The sequence below is a fragment of the Halichondria panicea genome, chromosome 9, assembly GCF_963675165.1.
Source record: "Halichondria panicea chromosome 9, odHalPani1.1, whole genome shotgun sequence".
NCBI lineage: Eukaryota > Metazoa > Porifera > Demospongiae > Suberitida > Halichondriidae > Halichondria > Halichondria panicea.
Window position 1 is genome coordinate 6,745,419 of NC_087385.1, and position 20,433 is coordinate 6,765,851.

General features: G+C 45.3%; 4 protein-coding genes across 7 annotated transcripts; 3 read left to right on the forward strand and 1 right to left on the reverse strand.

The window, feature by feature from the left end:
* Positions 1-81: 81 nt before the first annotated feature.
* Positions 82-4,167, reverse strand: LOC135341914 (tubulin epsilon chain-like). Its single transcript, XM_064538598.1, has 15 exons — positions 4,041-4,167; positions 3,967-3,986; positions 3,849-3,902; positions 3,728-3,780; positions 3,612-3,678; positions 3,429-3,544; positions 3,257-3,378; positions 3,067-3,193; positions 2,416-2,476; positions 2,195-2,352; positions 1,879-2,019; positions 1,759-1,830; positions 1,059-1,209; positions 917-1,009; positions 82-348 (listed from the first exon to the last, which is right to left on the reverse strand). The coding sequence occupies exons 1-15, from the start codon at positions 4,063-4,065 to the stop codon at positions 193-195; spliced, it is 1,416 nt and encodes a 471-aa protein (XP_064394668.1). The 5' UTR covers positions 4,066-4,167; the 3' UTR covers positions 82-192.
* On the forward strand, positions 4,161-7,405 carry LOC135341928 (UDP-glucuronic acid decarboxylase 1-like). Of its 4 annotated transcripts, none has more exons than XM_064538614.1 (14): positions 4,161-4,298; positions 4,429-4,468; positions 4,518-4,572; positions 4,721-4,764; positions 4,814-4,922; positions 5,028-5,146; positions 5,272-5,506; positions 6,172-6,285; positions 6,339-6,405; positions 6,580-6,632; positions 6,686-6,729; positions 6,825-6,943; positions 7,068-7,168; positions 7,233-7,405. In XM_064538614.1, the coding sequence occupies exons 1-14, from the start codon at positions 4,238-4,240 to the stop codon at positions 7,314-7,316; spliced, it is 1,245 nt and encodes a 414-aa protein (XP_064394684.1). In that variant the 5' UTR covers positions 4,161-4,237; the 3' UTR covers positions 7,317-7,405. The 4 variants fall into 4 exon arrangements, with proteins under 4 accessions (XP_064394684.1, XP_064394686.1, XP_064394685.1 ...); XM_064538616.1 differs by having other exon boundaries at positions 4,826-4,922; XM_064538615.1 differs by having other exon boundaries at positions 4,521-4,572.
* LOC135341921 (COP9 signalosome complex subunit 2-like) lies at positions 7,380-14,441 on the forward strand. The gene is made up of 11 exons (XM_064538606.1): positions 7,380-7,540; positions 7,959-8,168; positions 8,299-8,424; positions 8,577-8,666; positions 8,940-9,192; positions 10,604-10,703; positions 11,085-11,163; positions 12,545-12,651; positions 12,986-13,112; positions 13,723-13,853; positions 14,209-14,441. The coding sequence occupies exons 1-11, from the start codon at positions 7,493-7,495 to the stop codon at positions 14,279-14,281; spliced, it is 1,344 nt and encodes a 447-aa protein (XP_064394676.1). The 5' UTR covers positions 7,380-7,492; the 3' UTR covers positions 14,282-14,441.
* Positions 14,442-14,493: 52 nt separating this feature from the next.
* Positions 14,494-20,371, forward strand: LOC135341870 (uncharacterized). The gene is made up of 4 exons (XM_064538547.1): positions 14,494-15,597; positions 17,420-17,764; positions 18,301-19,737; positions 19,927-20,371. Exons 1-4 carry the CDS (start codon positions 14,643-14,645, stop codon positions 20,256-20,258), a joined length of 3,069 nt encoding a protein of 1,022 aa, XP_064394617.1. The 5' UTR covers positions 14,494-14,642; the 3' UTR covers positions 20,259-20,371.
* Positions 20,372-20,433: the final 62 nt, after the last annotated feature.

Consider the following 20,433-nt stretch of genomic DNA (forward strand, 5'->3'; position numbering starts at 1 on the left):
ACCCTAATAGCCACCAGCCAGAATGCAATAGAAGTCTAAGGGTCAATGGTTTGACAATAGCCCTTGGAATTGCATCACATGTCAATATGAATATATTTGAGAGAATAATGATACCACAATATTAAAAATACATTGCACATAAGATACGACAATAGTAATTATTATGCAGACATTAATACATACATGCACAGATCACATAATTCTCAATCTTGGAGTGTCCCCTTGCAGCTGATTGAGGGTGGCCTGCAGTGATGAGTACTCCTCCACCAGTGAGCTCAGGGACTCCATACTCTCCCCAAACAATCCCATCTCCATGCCGTCCACCCGGGAGTAGTGGTGCAGGTGAGCCTAATGGGACAACATTAGAACAGGAATTGAAGGCGTTAGTTACCTTAACAGCTATGGACATTGACACTACATTGACACTACAGTGTCACTACACAGAAGAAAATGAACTTGTGGGTGTGCAATCACCACTAATAACACACTATGCAGGGGCGGATCCAGGAAAAACAAAAGGGGGGGCTAGCTAGAAAGGGGCGAAGCCCCGTACGAGGGAGGGGGAGAAGCCAGGGCAGCCTCGCCGGAGGCGATTTTTTTGCAAGATTTGACCTTTGAACTTTCATATTAATGACGTTGACCTCTGCACTTACTATGGTGATACTGTACTGATCAGATGTAGGTACGTACGTACAGCTAGCTAGCTAGGTACGTCCAGCTAGCTACCCTAGATCCTTTATACTCCTAGTAGCTGTTGTCTAGCATCTCTCAAGTGATTTCAAGTGAGTCTACAGATGCATAATTGGTGGCAAAATTGTTGTAGAGTCAGACTACAACACATGGTAGTTTTTTCAAAAGGGGGGGGCTTCAGCCCCTCAAAATCACCCCTGAATCCGCCCCTGCTATGACCTGTCACCTTTCTCTTGTAGAGTTTGTTGAAGTGGTCTTGTATGTCAGTGAGTGTGTGCCGGAAGCATGTGTTGTTAGCCAGACTCAGTAAGGAGTAGGGCTGTGAGGAACCTCATAGCAGCACACACACACACACATACTGTGCTCACCTGGCCAGAGGGTGGTACGGAACAGAGACCAGTCTTCCACCCCTGCTGATTCCAGTGTACAAAGTGAAGGGACGGCCGCAAACGCTCGATATTGCGCCGAATGTCAGACATGTTTACGTTGCCTCTCAACAGCAGCGCACATGCAAGGTAGCTACACAGTGTTAGTGGGGGGTCATGCAAGATAGCTACACAGTGTTAGTGGGGGGTCATGCAAGATAGCTACACAGTGTTAGTGGGGGGTCATGCAAGGTAGCTACACAGTGTTAGTGGGGGGTCATGCAAGATAGATACACAGTGTTAGTGGGGGGGTCATGCAAGGTAGCTACACAGTGTTAGTGGGGGGGTCATGCAAGATAGCTACACAGTGTTAGTGGGGGGTCATGCAAGATAGCTACACAGTGTTAGTGGGGGGTCATGCAAGGTAGCTACACAGTGTTAGTGGGGGGTCATGCAAGGTAGCTACACAGTGTTAGTGGGGGGTCATGCAAGATAGCTACACAGTGTTAGTGGGGGGGTCACTACACAGTGTTAGTGGGGGGGTCATGCAAGGTAGCTACACAGTGTTAGTGGGGGGGTCATGCAAGATAGCTACACAGTGTTAGTGGGGGGTGTTGCAAGGTAGCTACACAGTGTTAGTGGAGAGGTCAATCACTGGTGGGGTCACCACTGTGTGTGTGTGCAGAGTCACTATATTACTTACAGGGAGTGTTTTGGGTCCACCTTTAGTAGTTGGAACTCTTTTGAGAAGGCATCAGTGAACATCTGATCAAGCCTGTAGCGATGCATGGTCAGGTCATACTGAGGGGGTGGGGGTACTTACTTCCTGGGGGGTAGTCGCAGGTCCGGGGAGACATAAAGAGGGGAGAGGGCAGATACAAGATAGTGAAGCCGAGGGTAGGGTACAAGGTTCATCGTGATCTCATTCAGGTCCACGTTCAGGGAGCCTTCAAAACGGGAGGCACTGCAAGAATAAGGTCAGCTGTGAAAATAGCTGTGAAAATGCTACTTTTGGGGAACAAAATGCACAAATTAATTACGTAAGAGTCTAGACAAGAGAGGGTGGAAATGACTATCAGAAGAATCTCTCTCTCTCTCTCTAACACTATTCACCGCTCACACCTCACACTGTGTGTCACCTGGTGAGATTGATGAGCAGATTGGCCACAATGTTATTCATGGAGTCAAATGGTTTCTCTCCTCCTCTAGCTCCACTGGTGATCTCACTGCCTGCCTTCACCAGACCACCCCCTGGTCTCCCAGTCTTGGTTACCTTGTGACAAATGTCCATAAGGGCCTGATGTATGGGGAGACAGTCAATCAGTCCGTGGGGGAGTGGGGGTGAGGGGGGGGTACCTACCTGGTTGTCTACTGGTAGTACACAGTCTGCTCTCTCTGTCAACTCATGGAGAGCAAGTACACTGCAAGAAAATAAACAATCCATCTCTGATTTGTCATTGATAAATGTAAAGTATGGGTACAACACACTACAGCACTCATTACATCATTGGAAAGGTTAGGATTTAACCACACACACCCACACACCCACCCACCCACCCACCCACCCACACCCACACCCACACCCACACACACACACCCACACCCACACACACACACCCACCCACCCACACCCACACCCACACACACACACACACACACACACACACACACACACACACACACACACCCTTTCAGCTGCCATAACTTGAATTCAGTGTATTCAATTTTATAATTTTCTTAAAGCTTAGAAAGAGACCTTTCAAATGGTATCATCAAAGTTTATATTTGAGAAACAAAAGAATTTGCCAATTTCGGCCAAATACCATGGTATAGCCCATGGTTCGAGGCCGAAAAATGACAAATTATGGTCCCAATGAAATTTTGGATTTAAACACATCCTTTGAAAGGTCTCTTTCTAAGCTTTCAGAAAAGCACAACAATTTTGAAATTGGATCAACGATACTAAGGCTGTTAGTTAACTATCAACTGTTTCGTGTACTCAAGAGCTTACCTGTTGTAGGGGGAGGTGACAACATCATCATCTGCCGAGGGAAACACTGCCGTAGTGAACCGGTAGACTTCAGGGTAGTGGTCTTGCAAGAGCTCTAGAATCCTTGTCCCTACACCCGACCCAGTACCTGTTAGGAACAGCCACACCCACTCAGTCACTCAGTCAACTATACATTTGTACAATACCTCACCTCCGCCCATGGAGTGAATGATGAAGAACGATTGGAGACAGTCGCAATGCTCGGCTGCTTTCCTAAGTGACTCTGTGATCTGGTCGCGGTAGAGTGAGCCGTATGTGCGATTACCAACAGCCCTGCATACAAACACACAGGTACTCTTTAATATGGTATTATCAACACTCACCAGTTGTTTCCAGAGCCTGACACATCAGTAATGAGCTGCTGATGGTCAAAGACCTCCCCTAGAGGCCCCCTCATGAGCTCCCCCACTACACCTTGCTCCATGTCAACCAGAACAGCCTGAGGGGGTATCAATAGTACAGTATAGAGATGTATGGACCACAAATCTGTTATACTTATTCCTCACCCTAGCTTTGAGTGCACGTATCTTTGCCCTCCCGTCCCCGAGAGGTATCTCCACAGGATTGGCATACCTAGAGTCAGTACAGTAGACACACCTCCATCCAATAAGACCACACCCACCTTGTGTCCACGTTCCTGAAAAAGCTGCTCATTGGTCCATCAAATACACCAGCCTGTGTGAAGCACATTCACTTTTAGCTGGCGTATATAATGTATAAAGTACTAAACTGCAATCGTGTACCTTGTTGTATTGAGCGTGTTCTCTGAGTGCAAGGTCCCAGAACCGACAGCCAATCTAACAGCAGGAGATGGTGACCATAGTAACACACACACACACAGCTGCGCACACACACACATACCTGGTTACCGCACTGACCAACTGGGGGGGGATAACATGGTGACTATTGTGCAGCATGCAAGCTTACACAAGTACCTTGGATGAGTATTGACTGGGTCATGATGGTGGCTGGTATATCCTAGTAGGTCCACTGCCAGCCATGGATATCTCTCTAGCAGAGCTCAGGCCGGCCTTCTCTTGGAGGCCACATGGATACGATGAATGCCTTATTCTACAACGATCTTTACCAACTAAAATTGTTTGCTAAACTTTAAAAAGATGAAGCTGCACTGATGTTGAAACACCGTCCACTGTGTGTCACGATCCTGCTCCTCGCAGCACTGTTCAGTACAGGTGAGCTCTAGTGTAGCAGTGTGTATAGCAACTCGCACACACCATACCAATCCATGCAACACCAGCTATCATGCAGCTAGGGGCTCACATTACTCTAGTTACTACTACACATGCATTGCCCTTCATGCAGCCCTCTTATTGATATCCTGGAACACAAGTGCAGTGGACAGGTGAGTGTGTGTGGGTGCTGTATTCAGTCATGTCATGTTATATCCTCAGCAGTACCTCGGTGGAGTATCAGAGATCCAGTGCTGATGTTGTTAGTCTCAAGAAGGTAGTGTGTGTGTGTGTGTGTGTGGTGTGGGTGTGATGTGAGTGGTGTGGTGTGATGTGAGTGGTGTGGGTGTGTGGTGTGTGAGTGGGTGTGGGTGTGATGTGAGTGGTGTGGGTGTGTGCTGATTAATGTATGTTACCCCCTAAAGGAGGTGAAACGACTCAATGAGAGAATCCGGTTCCTAGAAGAAGAGTAAGTCAAAGTTAGTTGTATTGTGTGTTGAACAATGGTATCTCGGTAGCTCCCTGTTCAGAGGTGGTCACGGTGGAAACAGTCGTAGTGCTCTGTCCGATCAGAAGTCCTACCCCTCAGTGAAGAGACTGGTCGAGTCAGACAGAAAGAGGATACTGGTATGAAAAAAAAACATTCCATTTTGACGATTTAGGTCACCTAGCTTAATTCAATACTGAAAGCTTTGGCATTTTAATGCTGTTGTGTGTGTGTGTACGTGTCAGGTGACTGGGGGTTCAGGGTTTGTTGGCTCCCACCTAGTGGACCGCCTGCTACTCGATGGACACGAGGTCTACGCTGTTGACAACTTCTTCACTGGACGAAAGCGCAACCTAGAACACTGGTGAGTGGAACAACTTACCAGTAGCGTAATACCTTGTGCTAACTGTAGCACTACTCATGTTGTTTTGTCAGATTGGGATATTTTTTGTGTTGTGCTCTGGCGCTTCACCCCCCCCCCCCCTCCAGGATAGGGCATGAGAACTTTGAGTTGCTCAACCACGACATTGTGAACCCTCTGATGCTAGAAGTAGACCAGATATACCATCTTGCATCCCCCGCCTCCCCCGTTAAATACATGTACAATCCCATCAAGACCCTCAAGACCAACACAGTGGGCACACTGAACATGCTGGGTCTGGCAAAGAGAGTTCGTGCTAGATTCCTGTTTGCCTCCACCTCTGAGGTGTACGGCGACCCACAGGTATAGAGCACGAGTTTATTGTACATTTTGATTGCCTTAACTACATGTAGATGTAGGTTGTAGGCAGCAAATTTCTTGAAAGTTGCCTGGTGTATGGTGGCCTTAATGGTGGCCTTAATGTTCTTCTTTTCGACAAACTCATCTCCATTTTGAATTCCGTGGATTCATTTTCTGAAATCTTAGAAAGAGACCTTTCAAATGGTGTCATCAAAGTTCATATTTGAGCGATAAAACTATTTGCCAATTTGGCCATACCTAGCCTTGATTCCAGGCCGCTCTTCCTCGAAGAGAGGGCCTGGTATCGACTGTTTGCGCATGCGCTACCTATTACCCAGAAACTGGGTAATTTAGATAACATTGTATATGCTCAGTAAAACAATGACGTCACAACGAACGGAAGTGGATTGAAGAAAGTAGATAGAAGTTCGATTGTGAAGGTTTCTAGCCTATCTGATAGCATTTCTAATAGCTAGCCTTAGCCTGCTATGTTAACAAAAGACAGATCAGGTGGCTTATACGGCACCGGATGTGCAATAAAAATCAAAACAATTTTAACATTGGATCAACGAACCCCAACCCAAGAGTTGTAATAGTATCAGGATAGTGGATATCTGCAGAGATCGTGTCTCTTGATAAGACCAAGTGTGATTGTTTCCTCCCGCCAGGTCCACCCTCAGAATGAGAGCTACTGGGGACACGTTAACCCTATTGGACCCAGGGCTTGCTATGACGAGGGGAAGAGAGTGTCAGAGACTATGGTATACGCTTACCAGAAACAAGTGGGTTAACCCTAAATCTCAACGTTTGCACGGATTATCATTATTACTGATAGGAGAATGTGGACGTGAGAGTGGCACGAATATTCAACACATTTGGACCTCGTATGCACATGTATGATGGTGAGTGTGATTGTAATTGTGTGTGTAGTGTGTGATGTGTAATGTGTGTGTGGTGTATGTGTGGTGTGTGGTGTGTGATGTGTGTGTGGTATGTGGTGTGCGGTGTGTGGTGTGTGATGTGTGTGTGGTGTGTGTGTGGTGTGCGGTGTGTGGTGTGTGATGCCGCTCTACTAGGAAGAGTGGTGAGTAACTTCATCATTCAAGCACTACTGGGGAAGCCTTTGACAGTGAGTGGCTGGCTATTCAGATACTGTAAGCACACATATCATGCTACCTGTAGGTGTACTCTCCGGGAGACCAAACAAGATCCTTCATGTATGTCAGGTAGGTACTCTGCTAACCATACCTCCTTCCCTCTGTGTGTGCAAAAACCTGACTTGTTATGTTCACCCCCCCCCCCCGCACACACACACACTCAGTGACCTAGTGACTGGACTGATAGCACTGATGGGGAGCAACTACTCTCTCCCTGTCAACCTGGGCAATCCAGAGGAGCACACAATCACAGAGTTTGCTCAGATCATACTGGACATGTTAGGTACGTAATATAGAGCTTTAGCAACTACATGTATACTTGTTAAAGTTACAAGTGCTGGTTATATTATACTCATTATGATTAGCCAGTGGCCTCTAGCTATAGACTGAGTCCTTAATCTACACAGATGGTGGTAAGGTTGTGATGAGGCCTCACAATCAAGATGATCCTTATAAGAGAAAGCCTAACATTGCCAGAGCTCAGCGGATACTGCAATGGAACCCAGTGGTGAGTGGATGATTGTATATACGTACGTGTGCATGCATTGACTGGTGCTGTGCTCTGTGTGTAGGTGCCACTCAAGACTGGACTGCTCAAGACCATTGATTACTTCAAGCAAGAGATTGAGAACTCCACAAACAATGACATTAGATAAGAATTGTGTGATCATGTTTTGTTTTTTATTGTCCCACTAATAATTATTTTTTGTACCTAGCGTCAATTATTCACTTGTGTGTGAGACGATCTTTGCAGTCTAGCTATTACGGGTCGAGAAAAAAATAATAACACTACTCTTCTCTCCTTGCCTGTGTTGCGAGGGAGGGCCTCAAGATGTCAGACATGGACGATGATATGTACGATGATGATGACTATGACTTGGTGAGCCTGTGCTGTGTGTACGTGTGTGTGCAAGCTGAGATATGCTGAGTGTGCCCAAATTGGAATTGTAGATCTACTGACTCATATTTTGTGCCCAATTCTGACAAATACTTAATAAACTGCCTAGTTAGTATACACTACAGACACTTTGTAACGTGTTTATAATATGTCCCTAAGCGCAGGAACTGCAATCTCATTGTACACACCCAACCACACCCCCCTGGCCCTAATAGGAGTACACGCACAACCACACCCACTCACTGCCCCCCCCTAATAGGAGTACACGCACAATCACACCCACTCACTGCCCCCCCCCCTAATAGGAGTACACGCACAACCACACCCACTCACTGCCCCCCCCCCCCCTAATAGGAGTACACGCACAACCACACCCACTCACTGCCCCCCCCCCTAATAGGAGTACACTGATGATAGCCAGTCCACGACAGATGATGAGGAGGTTGCTATAGAGAATGAGTACTACAGCTCCAAGAGCCTCAAGGAAGAGGAGCCCCAGTCTGCACTGGCAGGGTTCCAGAGGGTCCTGGAGATGGACCAGAGGAAGGAGAAGAAGGGAGAGTGGGGCTTCAAGGCTCTCAAGCAAATGCTCAAACTACTCTTTAGAATCGTGAGTGGTTAGCTGCAGTGGGCCCCTTGGTTAGATTCCATTGCATTCTCAAATTAAAATTTGACCAGAAACCAATAATTGTGCTCGTCACTTGGATTATCTTGTTGCAAGCATTTCACTTGAATTGCAGGGTGAGTTTGAGCAGATGAAAGGACGATACAAGCAGCTGCTCTCCTATGTCAAGGACGCAGTCACTAGAAATAAATCAGAGAAGTCTATTAACTCTATCTTGGACTACATCTCCACCTCACAGCAGGTACCAGTCCCAGAATGATGCGTGTATCTATAAGAGTAGCACATAGCTTGTCTCCTTATTGGTTATCCATTACCCCCCACATAGCTTGTCTCCTTATTGGTTATCCATTACCCCCCACAAACTATTGACATCACATGTCCCCACCTCCTCAGTCGGACCTCCTGCAGTGGTTTTATGAGACCACCCTGGATGCCCTACAGGACGCTAAGAATGATCGACTCTGGTTCAAGACTAACACAAAGGTGGAGTGTATGTAATTATATTCTGCTGACTCAGCACGTAATAGTGTGTGAGAGGTGTGGCACACGTGTATCCATGGTTACTGTTATAAGTTTTCACTGTTTCTTCTTATCCCCTCTCCTGCATAAAGACCTCTCACTTAATTATAAGCTACATTCCGTTCAGCACACGTGCATAAATACAGGCCACTCATAAATCCAACCAGGCATGTTTAACTTTGTGTACAGGTATGATATAATAATAATCAATGTCCCCCCCCCCCCCCCCCCCTCTAGCTGGGAAAGCTGTGCTTTGATTGCGGTGACTACAGCAGACTGGCCAGGATAGTGAAGCAGCTGCATCAGTCCTGCCTCACTGCTGATGGGATGGATGATATGAAGAAAGGCACACAGCTGCTCGAAGTGTATGCATTGGAGATACAGATGTATACTGAGCAGAAGAATAACAAGAAATTAAAGGCACTTTATGAGCAGTCACTGCACGTCAAGTCTGCCATCCCTCACCCCCTCATCATGGGGGTCATCAGAGGTGAGGGGTTGTAGTAATGGTACCCCTCATCATGGGTTGTTGTACTGGTACCCCTCATCATGGGGGTCATCAGAGTGAGAGTTGGGAACAGCTTCGCACAGCTTGTAGTACAGTTGAGCCTCGGATGAAAGATTCGACCAAATTTAATGATATTCATAGCCAACACCTACTCGCTCATGCTCATTAAGTGCCCTCGTGGTTGAAAGCTTTTTGCGTAATTATCAGAAGCAGCTAGCCCCTTCAGCTTAGCTACCTTGTTCTGTCCACTGAATGGCTACTGGTACACTTGTAAGAGCTCTGAACATTGTGTGCTGATTTTGCATGCAGAGACTACACTGATGAATGTTACTCATTCTAGTCGGAATAATTCAGCCATCTGGGATGAGGTGGGACACCAGATGTTAGGATAATCAAGGCTCTGTATTTACTATACTGAAGCTGAATGATGAGATGTGGTCTCCTGTTGGGCAGCATAATTAACCAGTTACTGACTATGATTATCCATTCAGACTGATTAATCCACTCAGACTGATTAATCCACTCAGACTGATAGAGTGTAGAATATAATGATCTATATAATAGCCAGATATAGTGGCGGGTGTCTGTGTCTCTTGTTCAGACTGTAAACAATCCCAGGCACTGGGGAAGCTGACCTAGGTAGGTTGTGGAATGTGTGTTATATAACACACTAGTAGCTTAGCAACTCTTGTTTGTGTGTTATATAACACACTAGTAGCTTAGCAACTCTTGTTTGTGTGTTATATACACTAGTAGCTTAGCAACTCTTGTTTGATGTCCTGGCTGCACACTACAGTGTAGAGGGTATATATATACAACTAGGCTAGGGGAGGGGCTTGGTTAAAGTCCTCCTTTCCTGGCTACATCACTCTGTATGAGCTTGTGGGTCAGTAACCATGGCATGCAGTGGCTGGATTGTTGGGCACACAAACAGCTTTGAATGTGTTATTTGAACCCACATGCAAACATTAGATTTCCCTTGTAATTGAATATAGCACTTGTAGGATGAAGTTTGTGTGTGTGTGTGGGTTAGTTTTGAAACAAAGTAAGCAACTTCCCCCATCAATCATTAAAGTAAGCAACTTCCCCCCCATCAATGTCATTAAACAAAGTAAGTAACTTCCCCCCATCAATGTCATTAAGTGAACAAAGTAAGCAACTTCCCCCATCAATGTCATTACACATGCAGTCATGCTGGCAGATTCCCTTGTAATATTGGGTTTATTATGGCTTGTGGATTACAGTACCCAACAAACAAACTTGTCCTATTGATGTTTTGGTTGTGCCCCCCTACACCCCCCCATGTTTCCACAACACCACCCCCTGCATGGTGTGGGGGGTGGTGGTGTGCCCCCTACGCCCCCCCATGTTTCCACAACACCACCCCCTGCAGAGTGTGGGGGGAAGATGCACCTCCGGGAGGGAGAGTTCAGCCGAGCACACACTGACTTCTTTGAAGCCTTCAAGAACTACGATGAGTCAGGAAGTCCAAGGTGTGTGAGTGGGCCGGCACTTGCTTTTTTCGCTGAGCTTGCATGTTTCTTGTACAGTAACTTCAAAGCGACCATATTTAAGTCCCTAGCGATGTTTGTTCCTGTAGGGAAGATATTGTTACTGATTCCCACGGCCTTTAGTCTGAGTGTTTGTTGTAGAGCAACAGGTTTGAGTGTGCAGACAGTGTGACACAGTCTCTGTGTTACCATTGCTTGTTTCCACCACATTGACCAAGGCAATTATACCAGAGTCTGCCGTCTCCTGGCAATTATACCATAGCCTGCCGTCTCCTGGCAATAGCCTAGTCCATCCCATTAATCAATAAATACAATGTTATGTAACCATGGTGTGTTATGTAACCATGGTTGCTTTGTTCTCAGGCGACTGGCTTGTCTCAAGTATCTGGTGCTGGCCAACATGCTGATGAAGTCAGGGATCAACCCATTTGACTCTCAGGAAGTAAGGACCTTGCTTACTCTGTGTGTATCCATGACTGGGGTAGTCTTGCTCATTGAGGTGCAGCCAGCGGTGTGGTGTACACTATAGTCTGGTTGCAGCTAGCGCTGTGTATGCTCAGCTGGTATCCATAGGAACAATGTAGAGCCACTATATATAATATAATTATAACCAGCCCTGCTGATAATAGATATGCTGATAATAGATATTAGTGACCTTTGTGAGAAGAGAATGTAACCCTAGAGATGCTACCCTGTACTGTACACATGTGTGCGCTCTTCCTGCTCCGTTGGTATTTAATGGAAAACTTTGAGTGCTCAGACTTCCTTGTAATAGCTAGTGTTTGTTTGAACAGGAGGGAATGTTTTAGCGTGATTGATTGGGAGTGGAGACGTTCTCACGAAACAAAACCTCACAAGTTTTCACAGTATGAACCACGCCACTGTATCACTATAGTGCTAGTCTAGACCTTTTAATTGACAGATTGGACAAATAATTGTAATTGTAATGAACCGCACAAGTGCAGCCTCTACCTGTCCTGCACATGTACACGTATCTTGTGTTGCCTGGGTTACCACTTTGGACTGTGGCCTATGCAGGTGGCACTACTAATGGATGGTTACTACAATATTATCTACTGCACTGCACGTTCTGGTGCCTTAGAATTATGTAACAATTTACAACAGGAACGCATTTTTGCATTTTTAGGATACGATTATATGCTGGCAACTTGCTGTAATTATTTTAGTCTAGTGTATTTAAGATTAAACCACTGGCAGGGCAGTTAATATAATTACTGTGCTGGTCAGTGGTAGTGGCGTGATTAGCTAATTCATCAGTGGGACCTAAATAGTATTTTCACTGTTGTCTGTGAACTACCATGATCACTGTGTGTGTGTGGGTTGTACTCCATTAGAGCTATGACCAGAGTCCCCTCAGTTGAGTCAGAGCCTAGGTATCCACTGGTGCATGTGTAGCCTTCCTCCTAATGGCGTCATTATGAGAGGGGGGGTGGTGGTGCTTAGTACATCCCCTTCAATAGTTATGATGTGAGGTCATTTAGGAGCTATATTTTGTACAGGTGTGGTTAACTATAGTAGCTTTGTGTCTAGTGTTGTTTGCACATGACTGCAAGCCACCGCATTTTATCCTCCAACAGTTGGTGTGGACACCAGACTAGCCACATTGCACCCTTGTTCCCTGGAACCAGTGTCTGCCACACTGGGTACAATTAGATCAGCTGTGTTTGCTAATTCTGTACTTAGACCATTCACCCAATTAGTCCTGGGAACTGGTCAAACCACTGCATGACTGTATAGTTGTGTGTTCCATATGCATGACTGTATAGTTGCGTCTGATATCAATTGTCTCTGTTTTTCTGCAGGCCAAACCCTACAAGAACAACCCTGAAGTACTGGCCATGACCAACCTGGTGCAGGCCTACCAGAACGATGACATCACTGAGTTCGAGAAGCTACTCCGTACAAACAGGTGATGTGATAAGAGCCAGTGTGTGTAGTCCCACTGTACCATTCTCCCTGTGTGTGCATGGTGTGTGTGTGTGTAGTCCCACTGTGCCATTCTCCCTGTGTGTGCATGGTGTGTGTGTGTGTAGTCCCACTGTGCCATTCTCCCTGTGTGTGCATGGTGTGTATGTGTGAAGTCCCACTGTGCCATTCTCCCTGTGTGTGCATGGTGTGTGTGTGTGTGTAGTCCCACTGTGCCATTCTCCCTGTGTGTGCATGGTGTGTATGTGTGTAGTCCCACTGTGCCATTCTCCCTGTGTGTGCATGCACAATGTGTTGATGATGTACCTACACTGCAGACGCACGATCATGGAGGACCCATTTATACGGGAGCACATAGAGGACTTACTGAGAAACATTCGCACGCAAGTACTGGTCAAGCTCATCCGGCCCTACACTCGGGTCAGGATTGCCTTCATTGCACAGGTAGGCATGCCAACCAGTACTTTACCAACCATAATTATGATTGGCGAGAACTCTTTATCTGTTTGTATGCTTGTCTGTAAGATGCCAACAAATGCAGACATCCCTACTTATCACGGTGGCAATGTGGTGGTGCATAGGTTAATTAGACCCCATTGTCTGGAGTGGTTGCAGTAGCCACCCAAATGTTTTAAATGCTTTGGCTACTGTTAGTTTCCATGGTAATGAGAATAGTGTTCACTCACTGAGTAGCTGTCAGATTGTCCTCAGTAGTTATTGTGTGTGTGTGTGTGTGTTCGGAGGAGGTAGGAGGTCTAGCCATGATGTAATGTTCCTAACCTTTAGTCTGTGTGCTCCCATTGTATGGCCTGACTGTGAATGGTCTGGTTGTTTCCCAGCTCTGCTCTGACTGAATGAGTGAGCGGAAAGTTAGAGGAAGTATGTTATTGTGTAAAGTACAGCACCCACCCACCTCTGAGTGTCCCAGGAAATTATATCAGCGGCTTTGTAGCTAGGCTTGGTATTGACGCTCGCTCTTTTTCACCCTCTGATAATAATCCTTCCCTGTATGCATGCTCTGTAGACTCATTGTGCTGTGTTTCCATGACTACAGGAGCTCAACATTGACGGAGATGAGGTGGAGAGTCTCCTAGTCTCGTGTATCCTGGATAACTCTGTCAATGGCCGCATTGACCAAGTGAAGCAAATACTGGAGCTGGACCAAGAGGCCCAGGGAAGTGCCAGGTGAGCATGGGGGGTGGGGGCAGGTGAGCATGGAGGGGGGTGGGGGTGGGGGGGGGCATGTTGACTATATGTACAGTTCATTAATTATGAGGAAATTTGTGCTCTCATGCATGAAATATTTAATTATGTCTTTATGGCGCTCCATTCTCAATGTACACGATAATGGTTGACGTAACTTCAATAATTACTGTCCATTCCAACACAGGTATACACAGTTAATCGTGACTAGTCCGTCCAATGGAATTTCCTTTCCCAGAATTTTATACATGTACATCCTCACATAATTTTTTAAGTGTTTCCTCTTTTGGCCACTCCGTCCGTAACTGAAAGTGATCAATATTTGTTTTCCTTGCAGGTACACTGCTCTGGACAAATGGGCCGTGCAATTACAAGCTCTTCACTCCAGCGTGCTTGGAAAAGTCATTTAATCAGAACTGACACTGTTTTGTGTGTTAGTAAACATTTCTAGGAGTCATGTTTTAAGTATGATTATTATGTTCTTTGAATTTGCTGTCTGTCTGTCCACACACCTTTATTACTATATAAGCTCAGCTGCATGAAGACTGAATGAATGGTTTCATTATCTAATGATTTGTTGTTGTTGATACAAGTTAATTGAATTATGCTTTGGCATAATAGATCTAGCTTGCAGAAATTGATACTATACTTCTATGGCTTGTATAAATGAATGAGCAAGGTGTCAGCAGACATAGAGCTACACACAAGCATAAATTAGACTAGCTATAGCAGTTAAAGTTCTCAGTATATATAGATGTTGCATGACACTCCATGGAGCAGACATCCCATAGACGATACTCAACGAGTCAAAGAGAAATGAGCTCGAGCAGTAGCAAACCACTAACCCCCAACAATCCTTTGTTAGAAGTAAACCCCTCTGCCTGTCTCCTTGTGCTTGGTGCTGCAGCTACAGGCTCCAAGAGCTGCAGAGAACTGATGGAAGCAGCCACAAGATACTTACAAACTTGCAAGAAATTGTCCTTCTCTGCTAAAAAGAAAGTAATTGCAGAAATCAAGAAAGCTGACAAAACAGATGTTGGTGCAGCCCTGCAAAGAGCTGTTAGAATATTGAAGGAGGCAGATAGCCTGTCTGAATGGTTGCAGTTGGTGTTCCATGAAGCAAGCCCCACCCCTCTCTCTCCAACTCTAGAGCAATGTCTGGAGCTGCAGAAGCAAGGTGCCCTGTTGGCATGCACACAGCTGGACTCTCTGCCCGGCACCAGACAAGCTACTCTGCATGATGAGGATGCCTTCAAGAGTTGGTTGAGCTCAGACACAGCGGAGGAGGAGGAGGAATACATTAACGTTGAGTCTGATGATGGCAGTATTGTCCTTCACTTGTGCGGCATCTACACAAGACTAGATACTGTCTGGACCGGAGATGAAGAAGATAGTACTAGAAATTATGAACCTCGGCACAAAAATGCATTCGTTAAATTCAAAAACATTCTTCAACGACGACTAGTTATATTTGTAGGGTTTCAAGGTGAAACACAGAATCGATTTGTTTTAAACTTTATAAACAATTTTTACACTCAATCAACCGAAAGAGTTTTAAAGTATCCTCCCATCATTCTCACAAGTCCAAACTGGCAGAGGGGAAGTTCTAGGAAAGAAGTTGAAGGAAACGTGTTCTCCCATTTTCTCACTCTCCAAGTACAAGAAGAAGACGCAGCGTTGCTAGGGAATCTGATCTCTCGTGGATCAAAGCGAAACTTCTCTGTTGGTGAGTTTCAGTGGTTGCATGATTCACATGTGATGTCATTAATTATGCGTTCATTTTACGGCAACCTAAACACTGTTTGTTGTCAGTGTCATGCAAACATCATAAAAAAAATGCATATTAGCGAATGTTTCGGTTGCTCATTTGTTAATGGCTACACATCACAGAGTGTGCAGCACATTCCCCTCCCTCTGTTAGGCTGTCTGCATACTGTATACAGGCTGTGCATGCATGCTGTATACAGGCTGTGCATGCATGCTGTATACAGGCTGTGCATGCATGCTGTATACAGGCTGTGCATGCATGCTGTATACAGGCTGTGCATGCATGCTGTAGGCTGTGTATGTGTTCCCCCTGGCCCATGGCGTGGATCACCTATACACACACGCACACACGGAGTGGACCATGGGGAACACATACATACACATTGAGTAGGAGGGAATAGACACCACTAAATTTGGTGGAATCTTTTCCATAAGAAATAAGAAACAGATTTGGCTAGGGCTTTTGTTTGTCTTGTGTCAAGCCTTCTAGGTATGATCTACTCCATGTGATTCATTTGCACGACTATACTGCTCACCTCCACAGCTGCATGGTAACTAAAAAGTTATTGTGCAAGCCTGAGCTAGTACTACCGGGCCTGTAGTAGCTGCCCCATATCTCCACAGGCCTCAAAGCACTCCCTGTTCTGTGCAGTAATGTAGATTACTCTTCCTATAGCACTAGCTTCCTTCTTCCTTGGATGTGGGTGTATTATCCAGTACTGTACTGTAATAGCAGGCTAGGTCAGTATAGACACTCACTAATTATAATCTAATTATAATGGGAAGGTGATTTGTGGTTCAAATTGACCAGACTTGTGCTTAGATTAGTCTACATCTTATCTGATTGCATTATTGGATGGCCTCAGGTACTGTACAATTAATTGGGGAAGGTGTTTCATTCTATAAAAATATCAACTTCATTTGCAGAACAATAGGAGAGCCCATATAAAAGATGTGCTTCTAAATTTCTAATGTCAATGTCACATTCTTGTCTGACTTTGTTAGCACTGGCTTTGGGTAATACTGTAAACAAAGTAACCTTCATAATTATGGTAATAAATACTTGTTGCACACTTTTTTGGCTTGTCTTTGATTTCCAGTATTCTAGTATTTCCCACAGTATTCATTGTGTAATCGCTATACTCTTAATTGGTTGTCAGTGTGGCGCCTGCAAGGACAGTGCACATGTGCTGATACTGATGCCTCCCTATTGGGTCTGCCCCCACACTGCACTATTGCATTGTTTCCCTGTTTTGTGTGGGCATCTGATAGCCTCTTTCCCACAGTATTATTAATGAGTTGCCTAGCAACTAGTACCTGTGGTAGCGTATAGCCAGGAAGGAAAAGTGTTGAGTATAGAATGCTCTATATGAATGTGTTTGCTGACAATTAGTCAGCACATTGTGGCCATCAGCTGACACTATTCTTCTCTGATGAATACAATGATTAGGGGTCTACACGTTGGAGAGGTCACCCTTGCTCCCGCTACCCCTTGTGACCTTATCCTCAATCCCTGGTGACCTGTCCTCACTTGTATAGCGGAATCACCCACTGTTGACATAGAATAATTAGATTTACCTGATTATTGGTTAGCACTAATTGCTCCTCCAGACATTTTCCCTTTTCCTCTGATACACATTTTTGTACCACATTTTGTGTGAACAACTTGTACACTAGTGTGCTCAGCTTAGTTTCCTGGTTGCATGCTACGGGTGTACTTAATTATAATGGTATTCCAGTAATCTTGCTGACAACCATTTCTCATTTGTTTTCTCATGCAGCTCGCGGGTTGACAGATAAACAAGGCGGCGATGGGACCAAGTATCAAGCATTTCTGCTCTTCAACGAAAAGCAGAGCTTTCGTAAACTCGGGGAAATTATTTACCACCAGAGTCAATCAGGAGAGATCTATGTTCGACGTGACGCTCTGACAGTTGCATTCGATTCTGGGAGAATTCTGTACAGCAATATTATAACGTATGGTGGTAGTGGGCTGAGGCAGCTGTGGGGACTCGTGTTTGCAGATGGGTCCACTTTACTGGGGAAGGGTCTGGTCGCGTTTGGACTGCAAAACTCTGCCATTGTTTGGATACGAGGAAGACCAGATGGTTTGGGAGATGTGTCAGGTATGGGTGGTATCATCGTCATGGGAATTAATGTTTTTAGTTCTAAAAATTCATTTTGCATCATAACAAACAACATATTTGAGCTGTTAGTTGTTTCTAGGCAATGGTTGTACAGCACATGCCCACAATGACATGTACAATAATATGGTCCCCAGGAAATTAATCTAATCACCATCAGTATATTACGTAACATTACTGGTAGTTAGCTGGGATTAGGTCATCACTGCATGCAGTAGCTAGCCTTTAGCCGCCAGCAGCTGCTCTAGTGGTATGCCTGTGTGTGAGTCTGTATAGTAATAGCGTGGAATTGAGTGAGTTTTGCTAGTAGTAGGGTTGTTAATCTCCCCCACCGTGGTTGTAATTGTCAACTGAGAGGCTATTGTTCTAGCTAGCTAGCTGGCACAGTGGCAGCCATTTTCCAGTTATCTCTGTTTTTTGTGATTATATAGAGCTGTGCTCATGACTTTTTCTAAGTCTAGTCTCTAAGTTCACCTGCTCACAAATAATACTATTGTCTCTGTTCTGTTTCTGTGCAGAGGTGAGTACCACGTATGCAGGTAAGAACACCTGCACAGTTGCAACTACTACCATGATGAGTTTAGCCCCTCAAGCCCCAGCCATCACCACTCAACCAAAGTTCCCTGAGGGCAGCTCGTCGTTATGGCACCTCCCTGGCACGCCCATTGCCAAGTCCTCCATACACGTTGGCCCGAGAGCAGGCAGTGTGTATAACTTCCCTGCAGTCACTACCAATGGACACATTCGTATCCCACCCCCTCCAAAACTCATAAAGATATCTGAAGCCGCTAAGAGCACTACGGCAACCGATGGTCCCATAACTGTGACCTCTCATATCTCAGTCATCAGCTCAACTCATGACACTAAATCGATTGTGGAGAACAAAGAAGCCAGGTACATGCAAGCCATAGTGGACTTGCAGGAGCGTATTGATCACCAGTTAGCCTCGGGTGTGTGTGCTACTTCAGAAAGTGGTCTAGCGTTTATAAAACCATCGTTACTTTCGCAGACTGGCGAACAAGACAACGTTTCGTCGTTCTGTCCTCCACGATACTGTGTGGCCGAAGCACCGGAACTGTTACTGGACATCATCAGTCAAACTCCTTTTGTGAAGATTCACGAACACACAATTGAACAATTTGAGAGACCAACAATAACAAGAGATAGAATGCACCCACCATCACTTAAACCCTTGACCCCACGGGATCCCGACACATCCACGGACGTACCTAAACTAATTCCACAACAGTCACATCCGCCCCCACACTCTATACTAATGTCTCATCCACCCCCACACTCTACAGCAACATCCCCTTCTCCTAGTAGACGAGACTCTGATATGTCTCGTAAGAGGAAGGCGCAGTCACTCGGTGAAGAACCACCTCCTCTCCGCCGCCATCGACCCAATATGTTGTTAAGTACTGTCCCTATCCAATCCTCCTCGCCCATTGTCCATCCCATTGTAACCAATCAAGCCAGAATACCCACGCCAATGGCTGCTACATCGATCCCAAATTACTGCCTAGCACTGAATACGTTTCCAGTGATGCTTGTGAACCCTACTATGCCGATGGTTCAGCCAATTCCATTGGGCGCTGGGTTGGCAGGCAACCAGCTATTGTATTACATGACACCAAATAGTTTTCCTGCAGCAGAGCAGCAACAGGCAAACAATACGTCATCACTTATACTCAGTCCTCACACTCTGTCTAGAACCTCTCCCGCTGACTGCAATGATGACCTGGACTATTCTAAACCACTCAAGATTGAGCGTGTCTGCAACGATGCTGCAAAGCATATAGCTGGAGGTGGTGCAGGAGGCGGTGTGTCGCCAGTTGCTGGGAGAGAGGATCGGCCTGGGACTGATAACAAAGTGTCTGAGAGTGAGTGTTCTGAGGAGCCTGAAGAGGTTGGAAGTAGCTCTCCGTCTGTCAGCCCTCACTCCACTCTCGCAAGTATGTCAACTGTTTATTTGCATGTGCTCTTGTGAAATGTATACTGCCATTTAATTGCATGGTTACCATGCAGTATGTACGATTGCATGGTTACCATGTCAGTATGTACGGAATGTTGTTTAATACATAACTACGGAATAGGCATTACCAAGTGGAATGCAACATGATAACAATACCCCCTCCCGGCAGGTGATGGAAGTGTGCAGCTGTGGATCTTCCTATTGGACCTCCTCTTATCACCTGACTATCGACACATCATTCAGTGGACAGGACATAAATACGAGTTCCATATCGTCCAACCAGCTGCTCTCGCTATATTGTGGGGTTCCTATAGAAACAGACCTCACATGACCTACGAAAAGATGAGCAGAGCTTTGCGTTATTACTACAGCCGTGGAATTCTTGAGACTGTTCGGGGAAGAAGACAAACATTTTGCTTCTGTTTAGATATTTTCAAATATGTATCCAGTAATAAAGACAAGAAAACTTTAGACTATTTAAGATCTTGTTGTCAACTTTAACATTCTCCAATCACTGTTCATGTACACAATATAATTATATTAATCATGCCATTTATTTGCCTAATTGCATGAACTCAATAAGTTTGTAAATTATATAACTTGACGATGATAAATCAGTGGAATGTTGATGATGTCATTTCAAACCACTAAAAAGTTACAACAAAAAATATTATTG